The 15,514-nt window shown below is 34.0% G+C and overlaps 1 protein-coding gene across 1 annotated transcript in view; it reads right to left on the reverse strand.

Annotated features, from left to right (window-relative positions):
• Positions 1–2,766: 2,766 nt before the first annotated feature.
• The window catches only part of LOC133175030 (voltage-dependent T-type calcium channel subunit alpha-1H-like), a 44,089-nt gene continuing 31,341 nt past the window's right edge, over positions 2,767–15,514 (reverse strand). The window contains exons 22-34 of the mRNA XM_061310120.1: positions 15,214–15,345; positions 14,773–14,862; positions 14,390–14,603; positions 13,110–13,261; positions 12,842–12,951; positions 11,576–11,706; positions 11,245–11,394; positions 10,897–11,018; positions 9,884–10,039; positions 9,096–9,191; positions 8,236–8,361; positions 7,346–7,481; positions 2,767–6,965 (exon numbers count right to left, since the gene is read on the reverse strand). Coding sequence (XP_061166104.1) covers positions 5,581–6,965; positions 7,346–7,481; positions 8,236–8,361; positions 9,096–9,191; positions 9,884–10,039; positions 10,897–11,018; positions 11,245–11,394; positions 11,576–11,706; positions 12,842–12,951; positions 13,110–13,261; positions 14,390–14,603; positions 14,773–14,862; positions 15,214–15,345 — 3,000 coding nt within the window. The 3' untranslated portion in view covers positions 2,767–5,580. The remainder of the gene's footprint in view (positions 6,966–7,345; positions 7,482–8,235; positions 8,362–9,095; positions 9,192–9,883; positions 10,040–10,896; positions 11,019–11,244; positions 11,395–11,575; positions 11,707–12,841; positions 12,952–13,109; positions 13,262–14,389; positions 14,604–14,772; positions 14,863–15,213; positions 15,346–15,514) is intronic.

Below are 15,514 nucleotides of genomic sequence, written 5' to 3' on the forward strand. Positions count from 1 at the left end.
ATATGCATATTTTTGCCCCCCCCCCCCCCCAAAAAAAAGTCATACTTTGAAAATGTCTTGAAATGTGCTAAATTGTATATACATTGTATTGTATGGGAAAAATAAATTAACAAAATATATTATAGTTTCAAAGTGGGTTATTGGCAATTTTTGTTTCTATGACGTCACAAACTATTCGGATTTTGTGTTATTTTTCAGAAAAAGGAAAAAAATGGACAAAATTTGTTCAATTTTTACCATAAAATTTATAGAGCGCAGGCCTGCTCCAGAACAATATTTGTATATTTCATTGATACCGGTATCATCATTCTACACATAATATCAAAATTTTCAGTTGGAGCAGACCTGCGCTCGGTGACTTTTATTCAAAATATCGACGTAATATACACCTTTTTCTGTATAAATCATAGAAAATTTTGAATTTACGTCATTTTCCAGACGTCATATTTAACATATGGCATCATGGTTTATGAAAATATTTAGTGCTTTGAAGTCTGCAGATATCCCCCTGTTTTAGAACATAATTATATATTTCTCCCTTAAAGTTTGATTTGGGGGGCAGATTTTGGTCATTACCGAATATAATCCTTTTATGATGATAGCATTTTGCATGTTAAATTAGCTACCTGTTTACTTTCAATTACTAATCAGATGAATGAGTTACAATGCATTATGGGCTACCACAAGTTTTTAGAACAAACACAGTGTATTAAAAATGAACAGCAATTTTTATTGTCCCTTGAAAACTCATTTTCCATTCTATTTCAATATTTATGAAATAAGTATTGAAAATGGTGTATTGTCTTTCATTTCAATGCTCACATTTACAAAATTTGGTTTGTCAAGCCTAATATGAGCTTGTTTAAATACCGACGTAAACCATCTTCAAAGAGAGGTACATTTGTAAGTGCTAATGTGTATAATTAGCAGTGAGTGTGTTTTTCACGTTGTTTATAGAGAGCAAAGAAGACATCAATTGACAGAATGAGCCTTTATGTATCTTTACAGTTATTTTCAAAATGCTTAGAATACATGTATAAAGCCTTTTTCTTGGTAATAATAATACACATATTCCAATACCCTTTCCAAATTGGTATTCATTTGGGACTAAATATGCTTCCTTTTTGATTTTTGAAGAGAACAAGGCGTGAAGGAATGGAAAAATCTGACATGTTTTTTGTTTACAGACAAGAAGAAAATCGTATTTTTCTGTCTTTGAGTGCATTTGTGCATCAACATATATCTATTGCATGTATGTCGAAAATAATAGCTTGTATTTAAGATATTTTTCTTTGATTTTAACATCAGTAAACCAGTGTGCAATATTTGTTTTACTCATTTACTCATTTGTTTTACTCATCATTATCTTCAAAATGTATTTAATGTATGCAGACGTCAAAGACTTTAGACTGCATTTGACGCAACTATTAATCATCTAAAACAACTCCAATTTTAATGTGAGCATGGAACATTGTCTTTGGTATATTATAAATCTTTTAATTTCATCCATATAAAATGAAAAAGAAGCTATACAGTTTTTCTGGTGACCAAATAAATATTATGCACTATTTAAAACAACGAAAACAACAATTTGCTATTAAATCGTAAACGTAGTAGACCGTCATGCTTTGCGACTCATTCAATTGATTGGAGAATGGGTTTGACGAAAACATCGCCACGTGATGAAAAATGCCTTCCATATAAGGTAGAGTTCCCGACCGGTTTTACCTTGGCCATAACTTTTGAATGGTTGGTGCAAAGGCTTTCATATATCACGTGTATTCCTTGTGACAAGACCTACAGTGTATTTGACCTCTTGACCTTGGAGTGTAACCTACATTTAAAAAAATCTAACCTTGCCATAACTTGTAAACAGTTGGTGATAGGACTTTCATATTACATTTGTGTATTTCTTGTGACGAGACCTTTTCTTAACTTTCAACATTTTTGATCTTGGACAAAGATTTTTGACCTTGGATATGACCTACTTTGAAAAAAACTTTAACTTAAAATGGTTGATGCTAGGGCTTTCATATTTTTGTGTATTCCTTGTGACAAGACCTTTCTTTCATGTTCCAACATTTTTGAACTCTTGACCTTGGAGTTTGACCTACATTTGAAAAACTTTAACCTTAGCCTTGAGCTGCCATAAGGGGGCATCAGTGTTTTACAAACACACCTTTTTTAACAATATAAATTCTGTTCCCTATAAATTTCTTCTGGAAGGCATTTGGATAATTATACCCCCGCTCTGAAGGAGTGGGGGGGTATACTGTTTTACCCTTGTGTGTGTGTCTGTCCTCAACAAATTTTCATCGCTGTTTTCTCAGCAACTACTTATCGCAGATGCTTGAAATTTTAGCACACTCTTTGTCCAGGCATGCCATATGGTGGGATTCATTTTTGTACAAATCTGATGTCAATTTCCTGTTTATCCATGTGTCTGTCTATTTTGGTAGCAGTTTTCTCAGCAACTACTCATTGCTGATGCTTGAAGTTTTAGCACACTCATTATTTAGGCATGCCATATAGTGGGATTCATGAGATCGTATATTCACATCAGAGTGGGGGTATTACTAGTGAGCATTGGCTCACAGATTTGGATCCAGGCTTATTACACTGTATGAACTTTGAAAAGATAAGACTGACACATTGTTCTGCCTGAACAAAAATTTTGCAAACAAGGAATACATAGCCACTGATTTTCAAGTATTAAAATTCAGCGGTATCAACATATATTCAATCAATAAAAAGAAAAGATCATGGTATGATTTAAAATCCATTTTTAATTTTTATCAATTCGTGAATGTCTAAATATACACAAAATGTGATAAAACAAACAAAAAAAAAACATTACAAAAGAGAACTGTCTGTACACAATGAATCTGTCGCAGGATTTCTTATAAAAACACCATTCAAAAGGTGACCTAACTACCTGAGCTAGTGAAGACAAAAATAATTCATATCACTACACCATCTTTCACGCATTATAATCAGGCATCACATGCATGTCATGTTGTCGGAATAAGGAAATAATGAATTAACTGACTTATAGATTAGTCTGCTATAAGGGTATTGCATGAAAAGAATTCAACTGCTAAAGGATTTTTATATTATTTACGCCAGTAGTCATTCCGAGATTAATTGGTAAAATTTCTGTGAAACATATCTCTTCAATGTTTAGAAGGTCTGTTTCCTGTTTTAAAAATAAATAAAAAGAAAAGATTATGTAAAAAAAAATAAGTACAAATCTGGTAAAAAGCATTAAATTTGTTAAATTGATGGGCAAAAAATGTAATGTAGTATTTAAGATCATATTTATTACTAAAAGATATGATATGTACATAAATGTATATAAAGAATTGACATGTATGAGTCAGTGAATGGCCAGTTTTTCGAAACGGAGCATTGCTAAAAAAAATTACATCTACAAGTCAATCAGGTCAATGTAATAGAACAAATATTAGTCTTGTGTACTAGGGAGATTACATTATAAGTGGATCAGGTCAATGTAAGAGAGTGCAATTAATTGAACAAATTTATATTATAAAGATCACTTATACAAGTCAAACTTTCAATGTAATAGAGGTTAGATGTACAAGTCAACAGGCCAATGTAATAAAGATTACAAGTCAATCAGGCCAATGTAATAGAGATTACATATACAAGTCAATCAGGTCAGTGTAATAGAGATTACATATACAAGTCAATCAGGCCAATGTAATAGAGATTACATATACAAGTCAATCAGGTCAGTGAAATAGAGATTACATGTACAAGTCAATCAGGTCAATGTAATAGAGATTACATATACAAGTCAATCAGGTCAATGTAATAGAGATTTGATGTACAAGTCAATCAGGTCAATGTAATAGAGATTACATATACAAGTCAATTAGGTCAGTGTAATAAGGATTACATGTACAAGTCAATCAGGTCAATGTAATAGAGATTACATATACAATTAGGTCAACATAATTGAGCTTACATGTACAAGTCAATCAGGTCAACATAATTGAGATTACATGTACAAGTCAATCAGGTCAGTGTAATAGAGATTACATATACAAGTCAATCAGGTAAGTCTAATAGAGATTACATATACAAGTCAATCAGGTCAGTGTAATAGAGATTACATATACAAGTCAATCAGGTCAATGTAATAGAGATTACATATACAAGTCAATTAGGTCAACGTAATTGAGATTACATGTAAAAGTCAATCAGGTAAATGTAATAGAGATTTGATGTACAAGTCAGTTCAGTCAGGTCAATATAATAGAGATAACATTTACAAGTCAAGTAAGTCAGAAATTATAAGTGCAAGTCAAACAAGTCTATGTGATACAATAGATTACATAAACAAGTCTTAAAGTTCAGTATTGTTAAACAAAAAAAGGGATCACATCGGTATAAAAATCATTTTCTTCAATATGGCAACAACCACCTTCGTTGAAAAAATATCACATCAAGTTATTATAGAACTCTATTACAAAATCACCAATATTGCACTTAACCCAAGTCATTTATAAATAAATATTAATCTAAAATTCTGATTGATATTTGTAAAAGTTGAGATTATTCATAATGTGAAAATTTAAGTTTAAAATTTTAAGTACAGCTGTACTTAAGACATAAATTAATTTCATTATATAAATATTTCATGGTGAAAAGAATTTACATATGATGAAGTTTTTTCACTTCATCGTCAAGACCAAATCATAGTGCAATGGAACCATTGCCATGCATGGTATATAATCATGACATAAAAAAATTTAAAATATTTTCTAGAAAACCTGAAGTTTAGTTGGAAATGAAAATAAGATTAAATTCACAGACAGACCTGAAGGTGGTACAAGGTATGAGATCTATGAGAAAGCTTTAATCACAATGATATTGTTCATAACATCACAAATATATGGAGGTCATGAATACATTAAAACAAATGATATGTGGAAACATTTGAAGTAAAACTGTCACTCACACATAAAAGATCACTCCTGACATTTACATCAATGTTGCATTGGTCACAGATGGATATACATTAAAAGGATTTGGCTTTTTTCTGTTGCTTTTGAATTAGTTCTTCACAAGTTAAAAAAATGTTAACAATGAAGCTCTAGTCATGTATGTCATACCACAAAATATTTACACCACATGAAACTTTTATACTCCCTAAACTCGTCATCTGCAATCCATAATACCAGTTCATAAAACATATGTAATTTCTAAATGATTTCATTGAACACCCAGATTCTTTCATTAAGATTATATAAAACACTTTCATTAATTTTTTACAACTTTCATTCTATTCATTTATAATGACCTGAATTTATAAAATGTTCAAGATATACAAAGGGAGAAAACTCTCATCTGCTCTGTTAGACAGGCAAGCCATGCAGGAAACGGGACAAACATAAAAATAAAACAAGTACGTGAATTCCATCCATCAAAATCATCACAAGTCTTTAGAACGTGCTGCCCTCTACTGGAGAACAAAACTTCTGAGGGGTACCCCTCATTAATGTGTCAACACCCAGATCCTGATTCTAGTGACCTTTTACCCTTCACCTATGACCGTCAGGACTCACTTGTCTGCTGTACTAAGTTTGGAGTCCGCCTTCTGACACAAGAGTCATCAGATGTTATCACAGGAACATTGAGACACGCCCCCGAGTTGGCTGTAACAGGAGTTAAGTCCCCTGAGTTGTCTAACATGGGTTCCTCTGAATCATAGGGACATTCGGCCCCTGAGAGGTCTGTATCACTACTCTGGCTCTCCTTACTGTCACTATTCAAACTGATTCTACGAGATTTCTTGTCAGGAGAAGGGGGGTTAACTAACACACAGGGGTCTAGGGAAGGCACTGAGATCTGGGCTTGGGAGGGGGAGTTAGGAATAGATGATGCACTTTCACACGGCACACAACACTCATAACTTTTTCTCTGGGTTCTAGAATGTTGATCATCACAGACCAGAGTGTCTTGAGAGTTACTGGAATTTCCTATACTGAGGTGATCCCCACTCTGATTACTGAGGTGGTCGTTAACTAAGGGATAACTGGAGGTCACCTCTTCACACTCTAAGTCCTCGATGTCGTCGTGGTCCGTACTGTCACCCGTGATTAGACGGACCTCCTCGTCACAGGCCGCCTCCTCGGCTGCCCAGTCGGGGCCAGAGAGTTCACAGGAATCAGACTCATAGGTGCTACTCCGCTTGACCAGACTTTGTTTAGAACTGGAATTTCTGTGAGGAAGAGTGGGGTTTGGGGAGGGCACTTGAGTCCCCTCTCGTTTACGATGCTGACCTTGTTTTTTCCTACATATCACAGGAGAATTCTGTGTCACTTGAACATTTGGCAAGGTTAGAGAGTTCTGTTCTTGTGAGTAATTCGATAAAGCATTCACTAGAGCATGAAGAGTGGTAGGTCTCATTTGAACTCGAGCACCTGCCACGTGTTTCTCCCTCAGCCTAACTTTCTCTGAACCACTACTCTGACTCCGATGTAAACACTTCAGTTTGATGATGGGATTGTGTGACTTGTTCACTTTTGAGCCTTCCTCACCATGCTCATATAAATTCTTGTTAAGCATGGGCTGTGACATTGACACTGGATTATCACAGCTTGCTGCCTCACAGCGAGCTATATTAGGAGTCCGTATCGGCTCCACATGTGCTGTGGCAGGGGGACTTTCGTATTCACAACTTTTCTGTCGTACTAACTTTCTGTCCCTTAATCGTTGTTTTTGCTGTGGACTGGTGGATTTTCTATGAGATTCCTCTGTCATTCGTGGAATGCCTAATGTATTCTCATCCACTGTGGGTTCGGCATAACTGGAATTATCAGAGTAACTGGAGGAGTATGGGGAGGGAGGGATGTCCAGACTGGATCCAGACATATCAAGACTGACCTCCATAGAACTTCCATAATTAGAGATTGTGATGTCCACTGGAACTAACTGACCTGTAACAAGGACATAGTGCTTAAAAAGTGGGAATTTGAAATAGGCTATTTCTGACAATACCAGTGTTACTACAAAGAACCTATGCCTTTACTCCATCAATTTTACTTCAATATGCCAACCAAAATTACAACATACTGTTGATCCATTTTGCATATTTCCTTTAAAAGCAAAAGTTGCTGTAAAGAATTTAATAGGAACATCCATTACATTGTGATGTTTTAATCATCTAATAAGTAACTGTGGAATGGTAGCCAATCATTATAAATTGTATTACTTACCAAACTTGAAGCAAAGTAATGAAATGACCAAGGAATAGTAGACTTATTATTATTTATTCATTGGGTGTCCTTAATAATAAAACTCTGAGAACAGTCAGTACCTTTGTCATCTTCATATGGAGGTTCATTACTCGGAGGTCGGAAAGTAAAGCTGGGAGGTAAAGAAATCTGTTTACAGACCGGGGTACGTAGTCTACGAGGGAATGCAGGCCTTGGGGTCCCAATTATAGCAGGCACCTAGAACAAATACAACATAGAAATTCTTAGTTTAATTTATATCTTCTACCGGGTATATTGAATTAATTCGTGAGATTCAGATGTCAATGTTTATATTTAAGTAACAAGAGGCCCATGGGGCATATTGCTACTTTGGCTTGAGAAAATAAGAAATCAGTTCAGTATTGAATAGTTTAAATATATCAGTACTCCTGCTTCCTCCCCCCCCCCCCCCCCCCTCCCAAATCTACACTAATTGAGGATGCAAGATTTTCTCCTATTTATATATATCTCATGATTCGATCAACTAAAATCTGACCTAATTGAGGATGCATCAATATAAAATATGCATAATCGAGGCTATACTGTCCTTGAAAGAAGATTTTAAAAGATTTTTCCTATATATTCCTATGTTAGAATATTTGAAAAGTAGGTCAGGGTCACACCTACATGGGCAAAAATCATAGTACATTCAGGTAAAGGTTATGCACATTCTAATACACCCTATCTTCTCTCTGATATTCAAAAGTTATCAGCAATGGTACAATTTTTGAAAAGTAAGTCAAACTTCAAAGTCAAGGTAACAGAGTCAAAATCATAGCATATTAGGTCTTGTTACAGGTAATGCACATGTGAAATATGAAAGCCATATCTTTTCTCAATCAAAATGACTCAGGTTAAAGTTTTTGTGACAGATGGTCAGACTGACAGATGAGTAAGATTCATTGTCCCCTTTTGCGAAAGCGGAGGACAAGAACGAATCTGAATTTCTAACCTCCTCCTCTTTGATAGCGGCATTGCCATCCACATCTTCCCCATCTTCTTCCTCACCGTCCTCGTCACCAGTCTTATCCTGATCGTCAGCATTTCCTCCGTCATCATCCAGTAATCTGTGCGACTCCTGGTCAAAAAGCAACATCCAAAAATTAAATAGCAACATCCAATATAACAAACAAAATTTTCCTCACAAGGTCAAATTCCAAGGTCAGATTTTGTCCACTGAGAGATAATTTCAAATACTGTGTGATAAAATTATTATATTTAACATGTATGGCTGCTTGAACTTAACACATAATTTATGATAATTACATATACAAAAACAATTTTTTTTCTCAAAAAATAAAAACAATAGAAATGTTCTCCTTTTTTCACAAATGAAATAGGTTTCCTCACAAATAACAGCAACTGAAAAGAACTGAATGGCTGACTATAGACTACGACCTGTGTAATAAGCTGTTCTCTGTCGGTAATTAATGGACAACTACAGATTACAAGATAACATAATTACTACACATGATCATTAAAACAAGGATTCAGAGTCTGCTGTCTATGAAATATAATTCTACAGCATTCATTCTGAATGCCTAGTTTACTCAATTTCCAAGACTGAAAAAAGCATTGAATTTGTTGTTAGACAGCAAATACTGATCACTGATGAAAACTGAAAGTGAACGATTCATTTGTCAAAATCTGGTTTTCACTCTATCTGCAAAAAAAGATAGAATCCTAGATATAATATATCACAAAATAAAAATTAAAATACAAGCTAGTACAAGACAATCAGAATGTACTAACAACATTTAAAACAGGGAAGGGAGCATGCAATATTCGTCAAGCTAGACACGCCCCCCTCACCTTCACGGTTAACCGTAGCATCTCGTTATTGACGCTACACTCCATCTTGAACGCTGCCTCGAGTTCATCATCGATCTCCTTATGTTTGTATGTTTCCTGAATTGATCACGATTAGTAGAGAAAAATATCCACATGCAAAATTGTTAGTCAGATATTTAAATTTGAACTTGATTCGCCACATCGACAAGAAATAAGATGCACAACTTTGAAATGTAGAGTAGACTACTAATGTTAATTTTCAGATCTTAAATTATAATTTAGTACTAATTTCTTGAAGAAAATTAGCAATAAAAGTCATAATCTAAGATTATGGGATCTTTAAGTACGGCGACCTTGAGTAATTAATGTTTACGGCTGACATGTTTTAATGTCATAAATTAAAAATTCCTGGGATCATTCAAATGTTTAAAGAATATAAATAAAAATCAAATAAAAAATGCATAAGTGTAATATCAAAAGTGCTTAAAGATATAAACTGGCAACTGGTGCAAAATAGTTTTTTTTTTTTTTTTTTTTTTTAAATTGATATTAGTTTTAAAATGGGTCTTGTGTATGAAGGCAAAGAAGAAATATAACATCTGTGATTTCAGTTTGAATCAACTTGTAGATAATGTCAATTCATCGTGAATATGTCTAAAAAACTTCCTTTCTATCAAGCATTAAATATTCTGAATTTTTAGACAGAGAATTGACCTCATCTCTAGATATGGTGATTAAGGTTGTAAAAAGAGGAAATATTAAAATCCCACGGCAAAAATCTGTAAGACGATTGATAAAATTTGTCATACCTCTAAATGTTTCATGAGGACGGCCACCACCACGTTTACAAGAACAAACTGAGCCATCAGGACAAACACCACAAAGAAGACGGGGGCAATAAACGTACTGACGCAGCAGTTTGTCAGACATTTCTCCGAGGAGTCGCAATCATCACGAAGGGTGTCCTACAGACAAAAATAAAACATTAGGTCCTCAAGGTTAAAACAAAGACATCCAAGTTAAAATTATTGACTTTTCTTTTTTGAAAAATAACTTAATATGACATTTTCTTGAATGCGTCTGAAATATAACCCTGTAATACATTTGGTCAATTGTGTATTGTAAATGTTATATGTTCCACATAAAGGCAAATTTCCGACATACTTTAAAGTATGTCAGTCCCAGGAAATGTAATTAATTAATTAATTAATTAATGCACAATACTGAGTTCTTTATGTTTTATGTAGCCAACAATCAGAGAGCAAATAAGGGAAGGAAACTGTGTATTCAACTGTCACCGGGTTCACAGGTGCGTGAAAGTCAGTCAATATATCGGGTCTCAGTAGCTCAGTGGTTAGAGCACTGGCACGGAACGCCAGAGGCCCTGGGTTCGAGTCCCAGTTGAGACTTGATTTTTCACCACCTCTGACATTTGCCCAACGTGCCCAACGTGGGGCGCCAAATGTCACAGGTGGTGAAAAATCAAGTCTCAACTGGGACTCGAACCCAGGGCCTCTGGCGTTCCGTGCCAGCGCTCTAACCACTGAGCTACTGAGACCCGATATATTGACTGACTTTCACGCACCTGTGAACCCGGTGACACAACTACAGGGAGATCACACTGCATGTTTACATTGTATGTACAATAACTTTGTGCAAAATTACCCGTGCCTGTGATACCAAAGCTAACCATAGGGCCAATCCTAGTGATAATTTTCTCTACAATCTCTTTATGAGGACATACATTTTACCTTGGCATAGTAAAATTCACATATTTTATGTTTCACTTTTTACCCAGTGAGAAGTTTAAAAGAAAACTGACCTTCATAATTCCATTCCAGTTGTCGCCAGTGGCTACTCTAAACAAGGTCAGAAATGCCATCCCAAAGTCCTTAAAGTGGGCGTGTTCTCCCAACCCCTCACATGGGTGGGCCTCAGAGCATTCTGAAAAAAATATAATTGAACACATACAAATATTACAGATCACACACCATGATCTAATAAAACAATTGAATCTGTCTCCAGCAATCTGCTGTTAACTTCTATTTACTCTGAATCTCTCAACAGAAATTTAATAGTCAGAAATTTAATAGTTAAAACAGACATGCACATCTCTCGCAAGAGGTCAATATGAGCTTATTGAAGCATGTCATAATAGCAGCATTTTTACCTAATCTTCCAAACAGTTCGACTCCGAGGGCCGCAAAGATGAAGAAGAGAAGGAAGAAAAGTAGGGCGAGATTGCCGACCTGCGGCAAAGCCTGAATTACTGTATCCAGCAGTGCACGGATTCCCTTCGCCATCTTCAACAGCTTTAACACTGAGAGAGAAAGTTTATTGTTATTATACTAATTATTTATCAGTATAATCTTACAAATGTGTAGTGATGCATGACCTTTAATATGCTTTAAAATATATAATCATTACAAGGTATACGGTAGTTATATAATGTAACTCTGTGATTGTACCAATATCCACACCTTTTCACCTTGCTAACTTACCTCTTGCAATTCTAAGCACTCTCATGACCCTGATAATGGTAGGGTTGATTGGGATTACGTTTGTTTTCATCTCCTCCAGAATGATCCCAACAATAGACAGAATTACTATAAACATGTCAAGCTGGTTCCACCTACAATATGAATACAACCAATCAGAATGCAGGAATAACTTGTCCTATCAAGGGAAGTAATAAGACATGTTGGGTCAAGCCAATGGAAGAAAATAATTCTATATGTATTTCGAAAATTAAAAATTTTATATTATTTACTTGAAAAATTATAATTTTGCTTTGTTTTTTATTTTTTCTAAAAAAAGTTTGGAAACAGAGAAGAAAAAAATAGTGAACAAGATATAGGCAAATTGAAAATTGATTGTGTATCATTAAAACACACACCTATTGTGAGAATGTAAACTTTTTAAATACTCCAGTAGAAAATTGATGAGTCATAAAAAAGAAGAATATATAAGTATTTGCTAGTTAAACAACATATCAGACTAAGGATTTATTACATGCAGTGAAGGAGACCAGTTGTACGTGCAACTCATTTCTTATTAATATTGATTTATTACATGTCATGAGGGAATACTTGTATTTCTAGTATGTGCCAAGTTTGACTTGCTCTTTTTTTTAAAACTTCACATTCCACTCAAAATGGAGACAACATATTATCTTTTTATGTCAGCAATAGACTGATTACTAAAAATGAAATTGAAACAAAAAACACTGATTTTTTTTTTTAAAACCTTGTTTTTTAAAAAAATTTAAATAGTGTGTTCTTAAAGACTCCATACAGTAAAGTAACATGAGTGCAGAGGAAAAATTAGTATGTTAAAAAAATCTGAAATTTGATTTAAAAAAAAGAGAGAATAATCAAAATGTTCATCAGTGAGGTAAGCCAAAATAATTCAGTCGTGAAAATCTCCTGTTACCTGCTACAGAAGCATATTGAAAAAAAAAAAGTAACATACAGATGAGATTCTGTCAAATATTCTGTATCCCTAGAGATTACTTTTTCATAATAACAGCAATATTTAAAAGGTACAAAACAGTCTTATCCTCTATTAAAGCTAAAATAATGAAATTACCACCATGTCTTATTTTCGATTATTTTACAAATTAAGGAGTGAATTAACAATAAATATTCAACAATTCTACTGTATTTTGACATTTAGCATTTCAGACCTTAAAATCTCAAAGAGCTGCTCTGTTGCAGTGTCATTATGTGGAACGGTATTCTTATAACCATGATTTATCTCCCCCTTACCTGTCTTTGATGTATCGTACCAGGCCCAGAGCTAAAATCTTCAGTGAGGCCTCAATAATAAACACACTTGTAAAAAAATAGTTGAAGATCTTCAGGGCAAACTCTAGTTCCTGTGATAGAAATAATAGTAACAGTTAAGAGAAAAACTATTAAAAAGAATAAAAACCAAACTCTAGTTTCTGTAATAGAAATTATAGTAATCGTTGAGAGAAAACTATTAAAAAGAAAAAACAAATACGAAAAAAAATCTGTGTAAACAAAGTATTACCGCTGGCATCATGTAGTATTCCATTGCCATGGTGATGACATTTAACCCTATAACCATAGCAATAGCAAGGTCAAAGTATTTGCTGTTAACAACCTGGTGTATAATTAGTCGACTTGCGGAGTAATCTGCCCAGTATGGGGGTCGATTTAGCTCTGAAAACAAAAAGAAATAATAAAATGAGTATTACAAGGTTGGGTGCTTATCTGATCATTAATTCTGCTAATAATACAGTCCAGTTTTCTACCTTTCCACAATTCCATGACTTTCATATAAAGCTTCATTCAGTTTACCATAAAAAATGCCACAGCATTCATCTCTAACAAGGAATTAAGCAAATTCCAAGCTATATTATGTGCACAGTGTAATACATAATGTAATGTAATTTAATATAACAGGAAACCCAGTGCTATCTGAGGCACTCTTAATCAAAAACTTAGCTGATGTCTCGGATTAGCTTTAATTGTCATAAACTGACTGTCAACTTTTGATGTTGCCAACAAATGTTACACTTAAGATTTTCATCTTGGCTAAAAGTGCTGTTTAAAGATTAAAGGTTAAAAAAGAGAAAAAAACCATAAAGAACTGATTGAGACAACACAGATGATTTAGTTTACATAATGATATCGAGTCTGGCTTCTGTGTGCAAACTAAAAACCACAAGCAAAATATTCCACGTCTAGTCTACAGAAGTCAACCATCGCAGACAGATTATCCTCTACTCATGCATAAACTACTAAAAATAGACACTGTTTGATAAAAATGCATCTACTGAAGTCTACTTGATAATGAACTTTATATCCATGAAAAAAAAATCAAACAGAGGTTATACTTACGTAATTAATTAAAAGTTTAGCAATAGTTCTTTTCAAACTCCTGAAGCAAAACTACTAAGTCCATATTTAAACATGCAAAGCTATTTAACTGAACACTTACCATAAGTTTATTATTGTGCATTTCAAATTTGTGTGAATAGATAATTATTTGTCTAAAAATTTATATTTTATTTCAGTACTGAAAAGTACGTGGTTCTTGGATTCATATGCTTTTTCTTTCTCCTGTTTTAAAATATAGATTTATCTACAAATCAATATAGGTGTTTATTTATCAATGAAACATTTAACATGATGCTGGATCCATAGAATACACGCCATTACTTCACTACAAAACTTAGATCTTAATGCTAAAATGTGCTCAATTTTAAATTGATATCCACCCCTGTATTCTGTGGATCCACCTCTCCAAAGCAAAAAGACAACAGTGCGTATGCCAGACTCTGATACCTGTCTCCGTTTTACTCTCACTCTTTTTTTTCTGCTCCATTTTATGTTTCCGTTTTGCAGTACGACGTTCTCGTTCTTCTATTTCCTGATCCTGTCGACACTTGTGAAAGTTTTCTACCACAACGCCCACAAACATGTTGAGAACAAAGAATCCGACCAAAAGCAGGAAGGAGATGAAGTAAAGCAGTCGCCATTCACTGTAGTTTTCTATCGGCTATAAAAAAAAATTAAATTAAAACCCCACAACCTCAGTTCATAGAATATTAATTAAAAATAAAAAAATTAACCAACCAATTTTTAACCAACAAATGCTTTAAAATGATATTTTCAAAACCCAGTATAAATTCTGTGTTGATTAATAATTTTGATGTTACAACACAAACCTGCTGGTCTACGCCGACTGCATCCAGACCTGTGTACATGATACTGACCCAACCATCCTTAGATGCCAGAACAAACAGGGCCATCAAAGCCTGAAATACAACAATAATACAGTGTACAAAACACTAATCACTGGACAAGATCCAAAATGCTTAAAGGGAGATAAATCATATACCCCTCCCCTTTTCCATGATCAAGGCTTACTGTACACCAACTTTTATTGGCGACAACTTTTATTTGCCATATGTAAGTTTTAAATCTATCTGCATCAAATAATTTTCGCAAATGAGGATTATTCTACAGAAAAATGCAATGAAATAAATAGTTCACAGCGACAAATCTTCCCAAGTAAAAGAAAGTCACAAAACTTGTGCATATTTCTCGCACATGAATAAAAGTTGGTTTACAGTAATTAATAAATGCTCCAATTAAGTAAGATTTACCTGTCCAAGATCATCAAAATTGTACTTCTGGTTGATCCAGACATTTTTCTTGTCTTCAGTCAAACACTGTGTCTTGTTCTTGATGTTTTGGACATTAGGGCCTTTACAATAATAAAATGTCCCCTTAAACAGCTAAAAAGGAAAGGTATACAATAAATTAACGACAGCACAGTCCTACATTAGATCCTTTACTATAACAGTAATAAAGTGTCCCATTAAAACAGCTGATAAAAGAAAAATTTAATTAAAGACAGTTCAATCTTAAAAATGTACCATTTAAAACAATTCATTGTAAAAGAAA

This window comes from Saccostrea echinata, unplaced genomic scaffold, assembly GCF_033153115.1.
Source record: "Saccostrea echinata isolate AGI-Se365-2 ecotype Australia unplaced genomic scaffold, CSIRO_AGI_Sech_v1 ptg000060l, whole genome shotgun sequence".
Classification (NCBI taxonomy): Eukaryota; Metazoa; Mollusca; class Bivalvia; order Ostreida; family Ostreidae; genus Saccostrea; species Saccostrea echinata.